The sequence below is a fragment of the Juglans regia genome, chromosome 11 (assembly GCF_001411555.2).
Source record: "Juglans regia cultivar Chandler chromosome 11, Walnut 2.0, whole genome shotgun sequence".
Lineage (NCBI taxonomy): Eukaryota > Viridiplantae > Streptophyta > Magnoliopsida > Fagales > Juglandaceae > Juglans > Juglans regia.
Window position 1 is genome coordinate 33,432,715 of NC_049911.1, and position 18,761 is coordinate 33,451,475.

The 18,761-nt window shown below is 34.9% G+C and overlaps 1 protein-coding gene across 1 annotated transcript; it reads left to right on the forward strand.

The window, feature by feature from the left end:
• Positions 1-12,285: 12,285 nt before the first annotated feature.
• On the forward strand, positions 12,286-16,796 carry LOC108979658 (protein SMAX1-LIKE 4-like). The gene is made up of 3 exons (XM_018950368.2): positions 12,286-13,874; positions 14,689-14,899; positions 15,064-16,796. Exons 1-3 carry the CDS (start codon positions 12,580-12,582, stop codon positions 16,666-16,668), a joined length of 3,111 nt encoding a protein of 1,036 aa, XP_018805913.1. The 5' UTR covers positions 12,286-12,579; the 3' UTR covers positions 16,669-16,796.
• Positions 16,797-18,761: the final 1,965 nt, after the last annotated feature.

Genomic DNA, 18,761 nt, shown 5'->3' on the forward strand with positions numbered 1-18,761 from the left:
TTGGTTAGAAATTTCATACTGTGGTTCTTAAATCTTTGAACTGGACAATGAATGTGGGACAAAAGTGGCTGCTAATTGTATACAAGTGCATATATATATATATATATATATATATATATATAGATCATGTGCAGATGCATGCATGCGACAATTCGCAGTTTGTCAAGCATCTAAGCAGAGTGAAGGTTTGTGAGAAGTCTATTCCAAAACCAGCAGTACTGAAAAGGGCATTGTCCAAGAGTACCCTAATATTTGAAACCCAGGCCATCATCACTCGCAGGCAGTTTGAAGAGTCTATTTTAAACCCAACACAATACCCAGTCAGGTTTTGTTTGTTTCAGCCCTAGCTAGCATGCAGCTGGTACTTATTCTGGCCTTTCTTTGTTTGTTTGTTTCCTTCTTTCTTTCTCATACGATATGCTACTGGCCTGCAGCTTCTCTCTGCCAAAGCACCCCCAGAGTTATTTTGAAAGGCAAAGCCTTTTGTCCATCAATAATATCAAGCTCAGTGTAAGCTTTATTCCATCAATTATCAGCTCCCTTCATATCCGGACATATATATACGAACGTGCTGACCACATCTCTGTGTAATTATAATATATAATGCTTCCTTTCCCGTCAGAATAAAAGGAAGAAAGGATTGCCTGATAGAGAATAAAACAGTCACGACCAGAAGGACAATTATTAAGGAAAAAATAAAATAAAGAGAGATCAGAACAAAACATGTTGCCTGGTTTTACAATCTGAATTCACTTCGGGTACTCCTATGCTTTTACTTTCTTTTAATTAACGTTTAATATATTGATTCTTAGAATTAGCTAGCCCACCAGCCTGCAGACTGACATGATTCTGGAACTTCCAGACAATAGAAACCAGCCGCTTGGAATTACTTGAATTTAGTATAAATGGGTAACAAATTAACAATATGTGTACCTGTGCATGGGATCTCAAGAAATGATCAGATATATTAATTGCTATATCTAGCTAGCTAGCTCGAGCTACCCTTCAACTTAATTAGAAGAAAGACACCAAATATATATGCAGGAATGAAGGAACCGGCCGGCCGGGGAACAAAACAACTTTGATCGTACTGATCTTTCATATGTATCACGTGTCTAACTATGAACTTTTTTAAAGATATCCTTAATATTTAAGGCCTAAAAGGAAAAAGAGAATAAAAAGATATTATATATACAGTAATTAATTGGTTTGGCTAATATATATAAAGATATTGTACGTTCTGGGCTCTGGTCATGATCAGCCAACAGCAAATTAAAATATATTATCATTAGATATATAGAGTACCTCTAATATTGCAATCCATATATATAATTATTATAAATAGATGTTTAAACTGCAACGATCGACTCCCCAGCAGATTCCACTGTGAATTATAATTTCGAGTACGTACTACTTGATGTATCTGAGATCAATGAAGAAAATGATGAAGCGCTGCAGTGGAAGACGTTGGTGGGTCATAATTTTCATGGGATATTTGTATCCATGCAGGGCTTTGGGTACTCGTACCATTTTCCCGCAATGCCATGATCAGAATATTCTTCATCTTCTTGATCGGTACGTAGGAATTAATTAGAGAACTGCAATTAATGAATGTGGTGTCAGTTGGGGGTTGAGACTGGTTTTGGAGTTGAATGTATTTTTGCCATAATTAGGATTTTCGGCACTGTTTATTATAAGATTATTCGGCTAACTTTATCTAGAACAGTAGCACACAATGTCAATAAGAAGAGAACCATGACGGATCTCATGGCGACTTTGTCAGCCATGTATGAAAAGCCGTCGACGAATAACAAAGTGCACCTAATGAAGAAGTTGTTCAATCTAATTATGTCAAAATGTATGCAGTAGCGTTCTCTGAAGGAGTTTAATGACAACAGTTATGCAGTAACGTTCTCTGGAGGAGCTTGTAAGATTACTAAGGGTGCGCTGGACAAAGCGCATGGTAAAAAATCTAACTCTTTGTATTTAACATCATGGTCCATTGATGTGCAAGGAAATACAATAGTGCAAAAAGGCAGACTTGATCGCACAAAACATATGAGGAAGCCAAAGGGAGTCGGCTTTTTCGTTCCTCATGTAAGCCTGGGGAAAATGGCTAAGGTTGCTAAAATCGGTTTGAAACTGAATACTTCTAGTGTAGTGGGAGTTGTGAATCGCCTAGTTGATGTGTTGACTAAGGGCGATGTACGTGGGAGAGTCAAGTCGGACCCAACTTCAGTCCATCTTCAAGCTTGAAGACGGGAGCTGTGAGCTGCATAGATGATAGGGTTTGGCTGGAAACAATGGCTGGCATGTGGATAATCAGTCTCCAAGTGGAAGATTGTTGGGGTGGAAACTAGTTTTGGAGCTGAAATTTTGAGAAAGAGTGAGTTCGCTTGACTATCGTTCAACCTAGTGCTTGAACGAAACTCAACCTGTGAGTTTGCTCGATGTGCACTCGATAGTAGATTTGAGTAAAGCTCAACCGTGAGTTTGCTCGAATCTCACGTGACAGTGGGTCAAGAGAGACACAAACTCTAGTGTTCACTCAAGCCACGCTCGACGCTCCGCTCGAGTCAATATTGATTGGTTGTTCGTTTGAAGTGCGCTCGACACGCTGCTCGAGCGAATGACGTATTTTTGCTAGAATTAAGGTTTCTAGCGCCGTTTACTATAAATATGTAATATTTGACTTATGATGTACAATTTTCTGCATTTTTTCAAAGAGAACAATAGTCATGTGAATGCATATATTGCATGAGAGAGCAAAAATCCTAGAGAGAGTAAGTTGAGATTGAGTGATTGTAATCTCATTTGGTTAATAAGATTTCTGCAGCTTTGTGAACGTATGTAAGTTGCCGAACCACATAAATTGTGTGTCGTGTGATTTTGATTGTTGCTTGTTTTCGTTTGTTTACCATTGTTAGTATGTGTGTTTTGCACAACAGTGTGTGGATGCCTTATTATTAATCAAACTCAACTCGATCTCAATATATATGACATCAGGCAACTTAAGCAAACCATTCAAGTTGAAGGATAAAATCAAGTACTACTGGGCCTTCAACGTAAAATGGCGGAAGCAACATATAAATTGAAAATCCTGCATGCATGCATGCATGACAGTGCAAATTGGGTGAAAGATACTAGCACAAATTAGCACTTTCTTCCTAATCTCATGTGGTGTTTGATCTAGGAGAGAGAAACATGTCAAATAGATCCTATAATATTTATTAAATCTTTAATAAATATAACAATTTCCAACATAAGACTTAAGTGATTATACAGCCTCTAAAATAAGCATTAATAATAATGATTAAAAGAGAAAAAAGAGCAATATATATATTATAGAGAAATGATATTTGCAGTTGTGAGTGTGCAAGCGTCGTGCAAGCACTTTAAAAAAAGTGAATAAATATAAAATTCACATGAAAATAAATTAATTTTTTAATAGTAGATCTCACTCTTTTTTAAAATGACTGTACGATATTTGTACAATTTACAATTGTGTATAACATTACTTTATATTATATCCATGGTGATGATCAAGTGATCATTATCGGCCCTAAGCTTCAAACTTAAGGGAGCCCATGCAACAGATTATTCAGCCCACATATAGTAAGTAGTACTGTGTGCCATCGGCAACGATACAGAAAACACAGCACTATTAATGACCTTTGTGGCTAGTCGTGTAGCTTTGGTTCCAAACGGCATGGCTTTAAAAGATCAGTACGCACCTTCAACCATTGAAATTCCTTACACCGCGAGAGTACTATATATATATATATATATATATATATATAAAACAGCATAAATACTTTTATGCATAAATTCATGTTATGTATATAAATATATCTCAGCATAAATAAATTATTAATATTTAATGCAAAATTAGGGAAAAAGTGTGATTAAAAAAATGAAGGAAAAGTGTGAGTAAATAAAAATCAGCTACATGCAATAACTCGTCGTCGACATGCATTAGTTAATGATCTTTCAAAAGATTTTATGGTTAGATCTTTTATATTGCTTAATTATATATAATTATTACACTCAGTAAATGTGCAATATTCACCAGCTAGCTTGGAGATCTTAACTCTATGGATCGAGTTGATCTTCCTTTTCGATCCTTTTCTTTTTCTTTTTTTGTATAATATATAATTAGAGAGTTTCTAATTGTCTTGTTCAAAATTGTGGTTCTTATAAAGTTGAGAAAGAGATTCATGTTCATGGGGATTAGAGAACAAAGACAGTGGCAGTAATGATGGGTTAGGTTGTCATTGTATTGCATGCAATAGGAAAGAGCGAAAGAAAGGAACATACTTTCATACCCTTTTCCTTTTCCCTGTTTCTTTCACTTTCTTGCTTTGCGGTGACCACTTTAATCAGACTCTTAGATTTCAGTAACAAAAGCTTCCCTCCTCTTTTTCCTTTACCACCTTTACACTGTCAATTGATCTGTCTACCACCGGTACAATGCATTAAATTCTAACTGGCCCGTCCAGTCATATATATATATATATATATATATATATATGTATGAGAAATTCTATTTATAATCTCAAATGAGTTTTAATATATATATATATATATAATCAACTTGAAATTGCTTCTAATACATTAATTGCCGCCATAAATTGCTAATTAACTTCGAAACTGCATGTAATGCAGCGTATAATTAATGTGCATACCCTCATGATGTATACTGGGTTTTTCTAGAGAGGTCAATTAGCAAGACGCGGATAAGCTTCGTTTGAAGAATGCAAAGTGAGTTTCGAAATGAGAGTCATCGCGTCGGATAGCGATTACGATGATATATAAAGGCCGACTAAAGCCATTCTTAATTAGGGACCTCCTCCACTTACTACTGCTAGAAATTAAGCATATCGACCGACGGACAAGTTTCTTTCGAAAACTTGGAGGATTAATTAATTGTGGGTTCGGTTTTAAAATGAGGTCAGGTTGTGTTTGAAGTAAACGATCATGAGAATGAAAATGCGGAATTGAATAGGATATATAGTAGATCATCATCCATGGGATCAGCAGGATTAATAACAACTACCATGCATCCATATACATTATATATATATGTGTGTGTGTGTGTGATTATATATATTTGCTGCATGCTTTAATTGTTGATCATTGCACAAGTATTTGGGTAATGATTTTGGTAAATCATGTACGGCAATGAGATTCGGAGTCTATCGATCATTCATTTGCCTGTCAGTGTGATTATTGCAACACCCCCCACATCGCAATAAAGAAGTGTAATTCAATCATTTAGACGAGGGAAAAGGTCAGAATAATTGCACAACCCCACAAAAAAAAAAATTTGCAATGTAATCTTATCAATATTGTACTTGAAAGATATTGTTCATGTCATGAGTAACGAGTGGATTTTGTAGTATATAAGTCCGATGGTTGTGAAATAGATGATATATTTACTTTTATTGAGGAATAATCTTACATTGTCTACGGATAAAATCTTGGACATATTTATAAGGAATGAATAATCATCTCTTGTTAAACCGGTTTTATGAATTGAGTTAAACCTCTTGTAGGATAGGGGTAGGTCCCAAATAAATCTCACCCCCTCTCCATGTATTTATCACTGTTTTATATTATTTTAGAGTGATTTTTGGAGAACCTCGCTCGTTCCTCATATATCGTTTTTCCTATTTAATGAAATTAACTTAAAAAAAAAAATGATCTACTACTACACATGCCTAAAAACAATTCATTTTAAGTGCACAGCACGCGCAGTAATAATCTAGTAAGAAGCATGAAAAATTTATTTATTATTTATTTATTTATTATTTTATTATTATCTCATAATGTGATATTAGATGATAAATTTATAAATAAAATATAATAAATAATTTTTAATTATCTAATATTATATTATAAAATAATAAAAAAATAATAAAAATTAAAATGAATAATATTATTCATAAATATATATTTATATCATATATTTTAATTGAGGAAAATATGAAAAGAAGTGGCAGTCCCCGAGGAGAAAAAGAGGACTTGGAATGTTAGAAGTGAGTACGTTAAAAAAGAATGGGGAATTGGATTTGGGAAAAGAAAAGAAAAGCAAAGCAAAGCAAAGGCAACCCAAGAAAAAATAAATAAAAAAAAATAAAAAACAGAGAGAGAAGAAAACATATCATATGATAGGATGCGTGTCTGGGGACATTTATTGTATAAAGTTGCACGCTATGCTTTCTTTTCACCTCCCCAAAAAATCTCTCTCTCTCTCTCTCTTTTTGAGTCAGGTGTGACTGGGAATTTTTGATGACCAGAGGACTAGTGTACGGGAGGTGTGTGTGAGTGTGAATGAAGGGGATTTTTTTAGACCGAATTTTGCAGCTTGTTGGGGGACCCGCTGAGTCTGTCCTCGTCATTGTAGGACCCATGCAACGACGTCCATCCCTTTGCTTTCTTTTCCTCACATTCCCCCCCTTTCCCTAAAAAAGGTAAGAGTTTACCTTTTGATCATCATCATCCATCCATTTCGTTCAAACATTTCATATTGCTTACATCAAGTGTCTTGAGATCATTATCCACTCTATGAGAAACATGTACGTGTAATCCGTTTTGATTTTCAGTTGTCAGGATTAATATTTCATGCATATATTTATTTTTAAAAATATAAATAAATACAATACTCATATAAAAAAAATAATTTTTTAATAATAAATTCTATTCTTTTTTAAAATAATTACATGACACTTATACACTCATAATTATATATAGCATTATATAATATATATGGATCATGTCTTCTAATTTATGTTTATGCCTTTTTCTCCCTTACGAATGAGAAAAAACATTATACCAACGCATACGTACGCTTGTTCAAACGCACAATAATTAGTACGCCGATCGATAATGCCATGCAAAATAATAATAATAATAATAATAATAATAAATTAAATTCCATTCACATAATATTTACGTATAATTTCACTATTAAGCTTCAGTTTGACTAGTATTTTTTTTTAAAAATAAAAAATAAATAAATAACCTGACACGTTGAACCGGTGTATCCAAAAAAGCGATTCTTGACTAGTACTAGTACGGTGGCCGGGGGGTATTCTCATGAAGATCATTATGGTTCGTTGTTAATTAATCAATAAGTTATTAAACTTGGAAATTAATGGAAACTCTCTAATTACCAAATTAATGTGTGTCATGGAAAGATCATCATTTATTCCCTCCTGACAAAGATATATATGAGGGCATTATTGGAAGGAAGATATTTTGTCTTGGGAGTATAGTATATAAATTAATATTCCTGCAAGCTAGCAAGCTTCTAGCTATGATCTGATCAGCTCATCTTTGTCAGCTCTGTGCATACAAATTAAGAGAGCTTAACCTACTGCATCATTAATTTCCCATATTCAATATATATCTCACGGTCAAATATATTTATCTTTGAAACATGCTCCATCTGATAGATCTGTATCTTTTGGTACGCCTTTATCCTTAATTTGATACCATAGGGGCCGACATAATCATTACTCTTCACATCTACATATAAATATATATATATATATATATACACAGTACACTCCATATATCGATCGTATCTATATATATATGTTCTCTAACAGTACTACTTTATACTGATCATGTGCATGTTATATCCACCAATATTACATGACATGATCTGTGTATATATATATATATATAGATCTATATGCATGCAATTAATTATATTAATTATTGCTTCGAGGGTTAATTTAAACTTTATTATGCTTGTACAGTACTTATGAATTTATTCGATCGATCCACATACCCATGAGCATATATATATAACAACATCATCATGAATAATATCGTCAATATCCCTTATATTTCCTGCAAAGTTCGATCGTACGGTTTTCACCGTTTGATCATGAATATCTTATAAGCTTTGGCTCCAGAAAGAGCGCCTTTATCTGATCCATGGTCTGATGCACTCGCGCAGAGACAGTTTCATTATTGTTGGTTCTTAATTATAACTAGCAACGTACGTAAAATAACAGGCCGGTTATGATTTTCTTTTCAAATTAGGCTGATCCATCGATCAACCGAGAGCCATATATATATATATAATTTATATATATATATATAGCTAGGTGATCGATGATAATTAGCCTTTAATTTGTATAGTGAAAAGCTTGAAAACATATATATATATATATATAATATACTCACGATCGAAGACCAATAATATTAATAAAGGACAAAATAACTTTGATCTATTTAATTTAATTTAGATGAATTTGTAGTAATTTCAAAGCAAAACATGGTAAACGAGGTTACTATCAAGGTAAAACCATGACGTTCCTGGCCTAGCTAGCTAGTAATTGGCTTTTTCTTTGTGGGCCTCCAGTTTGTTCCGTATAATGTAGTTTGTGATTTTTATTTTTTCCACTTTGTTGAAAATTTGTTAGGCAAAATGTAAACTCAATCATTCACTCCGAAAGATCACGACACATTCATTCATTTTCGCAAAAGAATCTGCGTACAATCTCATGAATTAGTTCATAAAGGGATACTTTTCTTCTAAGTAGAGAAACCCTAGCTATTCTCTCTTTAGTTTGCTCGATGATCCATGATCACTTTTAAACTTTGAAATATAATGTTCCAATGATTTGGGCACCTCCTTTGAAAAGAAAAGAAAAAAACCCAACACGATGATCATGATGATCATCTCTTTAATTAGATCAGTGCATGCACAATGAACCAGCTCATTATTGTCTAAGCATTAAGAAGAAGAAGTGCTCGATCCACTCGGACATATAAAATAAATAAGCTAGCTAGCTAGCAAGGGTGCTCTCGGAGAACAAACAAAAATGCCCTCGCCTCATCACATTATGATGATGTTACGTACTGTTTTTGCTTTTTATCCTTTTCACAGTAAACAATAGACTATGAAACTTTCAATCATGAGAATATATATGTAAATGAAAAAGAGTCACTACTTAAAGCATGATCATATAATTGATTAATTCGATACTAATCTACTTTGCGGTACTGTTATTAACTCAGACGATATCTCTGACTATGACTCATGCAAAATTGCTCGATCCATTTAACGTTTAGTGAAGCTCTAAACATTTATAATTAGAAAAATTCTAGACATAAGCTTTTTCTTGTACGCCACTTAAAAATATGGAATTTTATTCTTTTACCCTCATGAGGATGAAATATGAGGATAAAAAAATAAAATTACATGTTTTTTAATAGTGTGCAAGAATGTGAGATTTTTGTGTAGCACGACTCTTATAATTAATAGGTAATGTTATATACATTCTTGAAATATGTAGTTCATCCCCGCATACTCCTTTAGAAAAAGAAGTGGAGGTCACTATTAAAAAAATAATTTTTTTACATGATTCTTGGATTTACCCACTTTTTTTAAAGAGAGTATACAGAGACTGAACACTTCATGATTGTAAATATAATTTCTCATAATTAATTAATGAAGAAATCCATGACAATAATCAGCAGTACCCATTACTGTTTGGGGGATATATTATAAATCATGCAGATAATAAACTTCTAATTAGACCTTGTTTGAATGCGAAATATATAATGGGCACGTACAACTTTGTTCGGTCCTGATTAATGCTTCTGGTGCATGCTTTTGAAGTTTTAAAATTTGAAAGTACTCCTTTAATTAGCAGTGGCTAGCTTCAGCAAAAAAAAGCCTCCGCTCGTGTTTGATCCCATTCCGAAATTGAATTCAAGTTCAAAGGTCAAGCCAGCTTAAGTGATTGGTATTCGCATTTACAAATTGAAGCCCCATGATTAATGCACAGTGTACAGTCAGCGGTCAAATTTGTGTTACTACATCAGGTCCCACTTCTGTTTACAGAAGGTCAAAATTATGGTGCAATCTTAAAAGGACAATGCTACTTGGTCGTGCATGCCTAGTAGTGTACATATATATATATATATATATATGATCATACATATACTTAGCTTGGGAGGATCGATCTGGACATCACATATATGTTAGACGTTTATCATGAGTCTACTGCATGCATGCATGCATGGTAAAAAGTGATCATCCATAGAACATAAAACAGTTAAAGAACGTAAACAGTCTTCTGAATTGGTCTTCCTGATCAATTCTGAAAGAAAAAGGTTAATCTTAAAGGCTTCTATAGCTAAACTTTCGTTTCTATATCAGAAAGAAGCGTAGCATATCTACATATTCTCACATATTTTCAGATGCAAGCCTGTAAGCGCTTTTACTCACATCATGTTTACAAAGGTGATTAAATGGCGAGAAAAAAACAGAAAACAAAGGAAACTGAAGTCTGGAATCTGGACAATTGGTGCTTAAAGTTCAGATGAAAGTGTAAAAAAAAAAAAAAAAGTAAGTTGCTGAAAGTCCATTATTAAACTCATGCAGAACAATGTTTTCTGGTCTACAAAAAATGACAAACCGTGATACACAAGCCCTACAGGAACGTCGACCATTATGTTTGAACGCAATCCTGGTCCATTCAATCTGTAGATCATGTCTGTTTTACTTCCTTTATTGGTAACAAAAAGAGGTTATTAAGTGGGTCGTTGGAAATGAGATGAGATTATAAGACAAAAGGTCTTTGCAGTTTGCAGATAGAGAGAGAGAGAAGCTGAAAAAGTGCCAATAATGCTATGTAGGATAGCAGACAGAGGCTTGCTTTTTGGGTACTTCGCGAATAAAATTCTGTCTCTCTACGAGGAATGGCGTGAAGAGAGAGACTCCTTTATCCCTTGACAACAAGCCAATTTTGTACATATATACCTTTTTTTTTAAATAAAAAATTACAAATGATAAACATGGGGAAGAAATTTTTTACATTTTATGATTTGACATTAATAATAAATTTATAAATAAAATATAATAAATAATTTTTATTATTTAATATTAATTTTTAATCATTTAATATTATATGACGATGATAAAAAAAATGATAATAGCACTTTTTTTTTTGTATTTTTTTCTTTCTTTTCTCACTCACACACTCTGGCTTGCACCTTTTCCCTTTACTTTTTTTGAAATTCTGCTGCTCGTCTGTTCATTCAAAGGGTGACGTGGAAAAGAAAAGACGCGCTCTGAGTCTGAATGAAAATATTTTGAATTAGAATAATGTCGGCTCTAGGTTTTTTTAGTTCTTTTTTTATATAGATTTTTTAATATTTTTAAAAAATAAAAAAATATTTTCTTAATCACCAATTAAGATATTTTGTGATTAAGAAGTTTTTTTAATATTTTTTTTACTTTTTGATTAAAAAAATATTTTTTAATAATATTCTAAATTCATTTTATTTTTTAAAATATCAAAAATATTAAAAAAATCTATATAAAAAATAACTTAAAAAACACATATTATAACCGGTGGGAGCTCTGAGCGAAAATCCTAAGCGGTAACTTTAGCATTGTCCTTAAATTAAATGCCAAGTGGCAAGGCCACGACATTCGGTAGAACTCTTCGGTAGGAAATTCTCGGTGGCCGTCGCTTTGCCCTTTGAATTATGGCACATTTGTGGACCCTTATTATTATTATTATTATTTAATAGAAATCCATTAACATTAAAATAACACATTGAAAAGGACTGGAGACCCTTACTGTATATATAAGAATCATATCGTTTTGGTTTTGGAATATTTTATGATTTAACAGTACTTTTCTGCATATTAATTAAAAAAAGTGTGGCAATAGATCATCAATATCTTCTTTTTAGCTTTTCAGCGTAGTAAGAAAAATTTATCTGATAGTTGCATCATGCCATCAAAGTTCTTCTATTTATATTTTTTTTTTTTTTGCAAGTCCCAACAAAAATAATATAATTATTAAAAGCAACCTTTTAGATTTTAATTGTGATCACGACAAAATTAATCAAGATCAGTATATACCCTTCAATAAAATAAAACGATTCGAACATTATTAATGGTATGGCGATAATTAATTCAGGTAATAAAATATATAATATATAGATAACAGACAATTAATCATCATTTTATTTTTCATCCTCTTATATATCATTTTATAACGTGAAATTAAATAATTAAATTTTATTTATCACGTTTTATTATTTATTAATTATTAATATCACATTAAGTTTTTTATGGTCTTATCAGCCATCTAAATTTTTAGTTTATCGTAACAAAAGTTGGAAAAAATTAAAAAAAAAAAAGTTATACAGGATTTCTTTAAACAAATTTTTTTTTAAAAAAAACGACAATGAGATGTATAAAGAAGGTTGTTCGTTCCAGTCTGGTATTTCTAAAGCTGAGCTAAGCTCCCAAAGCTCTCAAGGCTCTTCCTTCAAAAACCTGACCATCTATTTCCTCTTGAGGTAGTGTAATACCATTCAAGCCTTCAAACTCAGGTGGGTAGTTTCTGTTTCCTCTAAGCACAAGAGAGGAAGGAAACCAGTTTTTCCTAAAGCTTCTCAGGTTTAGAGTGAACGGGGAAGGGGGTGGTGTTGAGGAAGAGGAAAAAACATAAGAAAAGAAAGAAGAACAAGAAGTTTAGTCCTTAAAAGAAAGAGGTCTAAAACAGGGGGTGGTGGGGGGTGGGTTTTGGTCAAGTGATGCGCTCAGGAGCTTGTGCGGCGCCGCAGACCCTCACAGCAGAGGCTGCTTCAGTCTTGAAGCACTCTCTCAGCTTGGCAAGGAGGAGGGGCCATGCTCAGGTCACTCCTCTCCATGTGGCTGCCACTTTGCTGAGTTCAAGGGCCAGTCTATTGAGAAGGGCTTGCCTCAAATCTCAGCCTCACCAGACATCACATCCTCTCCAATGCAGAGCTCTTGAGCTCTGCTTCAACGTGGCTCTGAATAGGCTGCCAACCACGCCTGGTCCTCTGCTACATGGCCAGCCTTCTCTATCCAATGCTCTGATCGCGGCACTCAAAAGAGCACAGGCACACCAAAGAAGAGGCTGCATAGAACAACAGCAACAGCAGCCACTTTTAACCATAAAGGTCGAGTTAGAACAGCTTATCATATCCATCTTAGATGACCCTAGTGTCAGCAGGGTTATGAGAGAGGCTGGATTCTCTAGCACTGCTGTCAAAAACAACATAGAGGACTCTTCAGCCACTTCTGTGTTTCAGTGTTACAATAGTTCAGGTGGGGTTTTTTCCTCACCTTGTTCACCCTCTCCTACTGAAACCCAGAGAGATATCATCAACCCTAGCACTTTCTGGCAGACGCATTTCTTAACTTACTCTTCTGAACAAAACCCAGTTCTCTTCTCCCCTCAAAAGAAAGTTCCAACCAATCCCAATATAGGTTCAGCCTCCGTTAAGGAAGATATCAAGCTGGTCTTTGAGGTCCTTCTGAGGAAGGATAAGAGAAAGAACACCGTGATCGTTGGTGACTCGGTGCCGATCACTGAAGGCCTGGTAGCAGAGTTCATGTCAAGGCTCGAGAGAGGAGAGGTCCCTGAAGAGCTGAAATCGACCCATTTAATCAAATTTCAGTTTGCACCAGTTTCTTTAAGATTCATGAAGAAGGAAGATGTGGAGATGAGCCTTTCAGAACTGAAAAGGAATGTGGATTCTCTTACATCAGGAGGGAGTGGAGCCATTGTTTACACTGGCGACCTGAAATGGACGGTCGAGACAACTTTTAACGAGAGAGAAGGAGATTTCTCTAGTGGAGATCAAATGTCAGGTTATAACCCAGTTGATCACCTTGTGGCGGAAATAGGAAGGTTAGTCTCTGGATATGGCAGCTCGAACACAAAGGTATGGTTAATGGCGACTGCAAGTTACCAGACATACATGAGGTGCCAAATAAGGCAACCCCCACTTGAGGTTCAATGGACTCTTCAAGCCGTTTCCGTTCCTTCGGGTGGACTTGGTTTAAGCCTCCACAGTTCCAGGTTATTATCTTGCTCTATAATATTGAATGTTAAGATCTTTGTTCATTTACAGACACATAAATCCGCCAGTGATAGTCTTTCTTGAAGCTTTGTGTTTTGAACCTTTTTGGCTGGTTTTAGTCAGTATTAGGCACTGAGAAAAAAGTATGGTTGGTGAGACAGGCATGAAACACTACCCTGTTTTTATTTGTCTTGTCAGCATGTAGACACGGGATATTAACAGAATTGAATCAGCAGATATTAACAGTAAAAAGAAAAGAAAAAAACTAAGGTATTGATTTGAAGGTGGCTTTTTTTTTTTTTTTTGAAGAGCAAAACTGATAGATCAACTTTGATTAATCTAGTTTTAGAACTAATTAAACATGGTTTAATTGGTAATGATCCATACGTTCCGACAGTGTCTGAATTTTTGAAAGCGATGTTAACGGTACAACTGGATGATAGATTTGAACTAATTCCACCAGTACAGTACCATAATAACAATATATTGAAATTATTTAAGCTACCAGGAGGATTTAGATTGTGACCAAATGCCCTTTGAAATGAAGGTGCCGACCTATACGTGTTATATTTTAGATGGGTCGAGGACAACTTTTTAGATGGGGGTGGGGGCCTGGCCCCACACAAATTCATATTCACGTGTCACACTACTTTATAGTCTACTTGAATAGTTGAATCTGTCTTTCAATTAATCCTGTAAATTAATGAGGCTCTCACTATATAAGAGGATTTAATTTAACACAAAATCATGTGCTTGTAAACTGAAGTCTTTCGGAATATGGTTTAATTTATTGCTCGCACTTCTGGTTTGCAGTGTGCTTGATTCAAATATAACATTCTCCAAGAACCCATATCAAGTGCTGGAAACAAAGCCATTTAGTTGCAAGGAGGAACAAGAAGATAAGCTCACTTGCTGTGCAGAATGTGCCTCCAGTTATGAAAAAGAAGCTGATTTGTTCAAAACTAGCCAGCAAAAGCTCTTGCCTCCTTGGCTGCAACCTCAGGGAACTGAAGCCCGTCAAAAGGTAATAAATCATGATCGGGGTCAACTTCCAACCACTGGTCTCATTAGCTTGGGTTTTCTTTAATTTCATGCATGAGATCTTTCTTTGTTTCAACGAAAATGACATTTGGGTGTCTCTTATATTCTGAAAATTTGTACTTATAATCTGTGCGTTTTTATGCCCAGGATGAAATGGTTGAGTTGAGGAGAAAGTGGAACAGGCTATGCCTGAGCCAACACCAGGGCAGGCATTCTCGGAACAACATGACTTCCGCTTTGTACAACAAACAAAGTGTAATTGGAAAGAGCTATACTTCACCCTACCCTTGGTGGCCGAGTCAGAACAGCATCTTCCCTCACTCGAATTCGATTTCCTTTGCCAATTCAGCTTTGAAATCCACCCACAGCTCCAATCTCGTGCCTAGATTCAGAAGACAACAGTCCTGCAGTACCATTGAATTCAATTTCAATGGTGGTACCCAGAAACACCAATCAGCGGAACCGAGCTTGCATTCTCTAAAAGACACTGATGGGAAGGAAGTAAAGATCACCCTTGCTCTGGGAAATTCTCTTTTCTCTGATTCAGCAAAATTGGTGGAGCAGAAAAGTGAAAGAACAATGCAACGAGCTGATACATGCAAGCTACTACAAGAGAATGTGCCATGGCAATCTGAAACCATTCCCTCAATAGCAGAGGCCATGATCGACTCCAAGCTGGCAAAGCAGGAGACGTGGTTACTGATTCAGGGGGAGGATTCGATAGGAAAAAGAAGGTTGGCACGAGCAATTGCAGAATCCATTTTCGGGTCTGCTGATTTTCTACTCCATATGGACATGAGGAAAAGAGATAATGAATTGACCCCATGTTCTGACATCCTTACGAAAGCCTTGAAGAACCACGGACAGCTTGTCGTCTTGGTGGAAGACATTGATCTGGCCGATACCCAATTCATGAAATTCCTAGCTGATAGATACGAAGCAGGAAAATTCGGAGAATCAAGCAAAAGTGAGAGAAGTGTAGGCCGAGCAATATTCATATTGACTAAAGGTGGTTCAACGAGCTATGAAGATAAGAAGAACGTCCAAGATTTTGTCATCAAGCTGAACTTGGAAATCGATGAAACAAAACCTGTTTTGGGGACACCTAAGTTCGATCTCAAGCGAAAACCTAAGTGGGACTTTTCAAGCAACACAAAGAGTCCAAGAATAGAAGAAAAGGAAGATGCAACTTCGGCGGCGGGAGAGACAGGCAACGGCAAGAAAGACTTCTCAAGGCAATCAAGCTTCAATACCCTTGATCTGAACCTTATAGCCGATGAGAACGATGAAAGCGAGGACAAACCAGGGGAGCATAGCCCCATCTCGAGCGATTTGACTCGTGAAACCACAACCGATCCCCGAAGCCCACATGGGTTCCTTGAGTTGATCGAGAACCGCTATGTTTTCGACCGAAGCCCCGCTCGGGATAGAGAGATGATAGAGCTTTTCATGTCGAAGATCAAAGGGTCATTCGAGGAGGTTTGTGGGAAGCAAAACATGGGAAGTTTTAGCGTAGAAGAGAGGGTGTTAGAGGAGGTGTTAGTTGGGTCTGCTTCTTTCCCCAACAGCTTGTTTGAGAAATGGCTGAAAGACATTTTTCAAACGAGCTTGCAAACGGTCAAATTTGGCGGGAAGAGAGGCATTTCTGTTAGGCTGTGTTTGGATATTGGCAAAGGAGGGGGGATTTTGGATGATGGCTTCTTAGGCTCTTGTCTGCCTAAGAAAATCCAAGTTTCTAATTATATGGACTAATTAATTAAGTGGGTGGGTTTCTTTTTATTTTTCCCTGTGTAAAATCTTTCACAAATGGAAAATGCATGGCAAGAGTATCCTTATCATGTAGCTGCTCATTTTCATAATAGCATGTGTTTTTTTTTTTTTTTCCTCTTTATTTTCCATTTCTCGATCTCTCGTTTAGATTAATTGATCTTCTCTCTTTTTCTCTCCTCCTACCATAAAATGCCCAAAAACATAGCAACTTAAGTCTAGAAATTGTAATATATATGAGTAATATTATTCATCATCTCATGATGTGACATTAGATGATTGGAGACTATTTATTATAGATCACTCGTGAATCTATCATTTAATACTACATCATGAAATGATGAATAGATTTTTTCTATATATATATATATATTATATTACAAATTTAAAGTCGTAAGAACCTAACAACTTAGGTCTAGAACATGATAATAAGAACCTAAGCATAATTTCTTTGATTATTGCTAACATATATATCAAATTGGTAAGATGACTTGTAACAAATCTATGATGATGATGAAGACATGCCTAAACAATAATCATAACACGTCGACTTTCATATTTAGTATCATGTCATCAATCAAGAAAGGTCCTAGCTAGCGATCCATTCCATTATGATTATCTAATAATAAGGTGTTTTTTGGTTCCAATCATTTTTATGGCATCTAATAATAATATTTATAGTCGGTAAATATACACAAACAACTTATATTTATTCTTTAAAATTTATGTACTTTCAATACTTTCTTATTGGTGGCATTTCAGCGTGTTTAACTCTCTTTAGAATCTTGGAATTTAGATTCCTAAAATGAGAGAGTAATCATATAAAGTGAATCATCCAATATTTATTACTCTTTGTATGAATCTCTCAAACGTCATTTAATACTCAATAAATAGTATGAGACTCATTTTATTTGTCTATATCTCTTTCTCTAATTATAGGCTTAAAATTTGGACAATAATTCTATAAAATCCTGAAATTTCTTATTTACGGAAAAGAAAATAGTTATTTGTTTATTTTTTTTTTTTTCTGTTCAATACTCTCAATTGAATCGATAACTCTAGCATGCCCTCCAACATGGTACGTGGAATCATCCATCGGATGATCATTCCACCATATAAGTACTTTTCATGAATGGTACTTCCTAATAATAAATAATAATAATAATAATAATAATTTGAATATATAAATGATCATGATGAGCTACAAATAAAGAAAAAATCAATAGAGGGAAGTGGAAGATTATAATAGTAAAGGGAGGGGAGGGGAGGGGAGGGAGGAGGTGGAAGTGGAAGTCACTCACAGTCACCACAAATTAAAAAGGTTTCTAAAAAACCTTTTTCCTATATAAACAATGTTATCCCCATTATTGTTTATCCATGAATTCAAACACTTTTGACTCCAATCGAAGGCCATGGATCTATATGACTCACAATAGTTAATTAATACATAATTCCCATGAAGATAATAAAACACACCCTCCCCTCCACTAAAGCCAATGACCCTTTTTGGTTCAAATTTCTTGTTTTTTTATTTATTTATATATTATATAGAAAATTCAGTATGATTACTTTGACCTAAAAGAGTCAATAATAGCAAAAGATAATAATTGAATCAAACGGCGGAAGTGGGTCCTGTCTTCCCATGATAGAACATCATCATGATTTTCCATGTTTGTGTGTTAGCTCTCTCAAGTGTCCTAATTTATTAGGTAAAAGTTTGGTCTATGATAGGGGAATGATGCACATTGTTATCATTTCATCGGATTTTCAACATCGATACTCAAATGGCCCATTTAAATTCCTTTTTTCCGGCCATATATGGCCCATTTTAATTGGTGGATCTTAGTGCACAAAATTTAAATATTCTTAACGTTGATAAAAATACTTTTCTATCATTTGAAAAAGATAAAATAAAAAATAATGTGAGTCATTTTCTTGCTGATCATCTCTACCTTCCACCATACTAAAAAGGCGTGCGAATGGTCACAAAAGCAGCTCTGAAGAAGAATTTCTTCGGGTTTGAGGTTTCATCATGATGAGCACCATTTTTCTGATCTGGTGTTATGAGAATACTCATT

Excerpts from the sequence above, each read along its gene's own strand:
- LOC108979658 (XM_018950368.2), top strand. The coding sequence starts at position 12,580 with ATGCGCTCAGGAGCTTGTGCGGCGCCGCAGACCCTCACAGCAGAGGCT. Across the intron at positions 13,875-14,688 it reads TTAAGCCTCCACAGTTCCAG|TGTGCTTGATTCAAATATAA; the intron begins GTTATTATCTTG and ends TCTGGTTTGCAG. Across the intron at positions 14,900-15,063 it reads GAACTGAAGCCCGTCAAAAG|GATGAAATGGTTGAGTTGAG; the intron begins GTAATAAATCAT and ends TTTTATGCCCAG.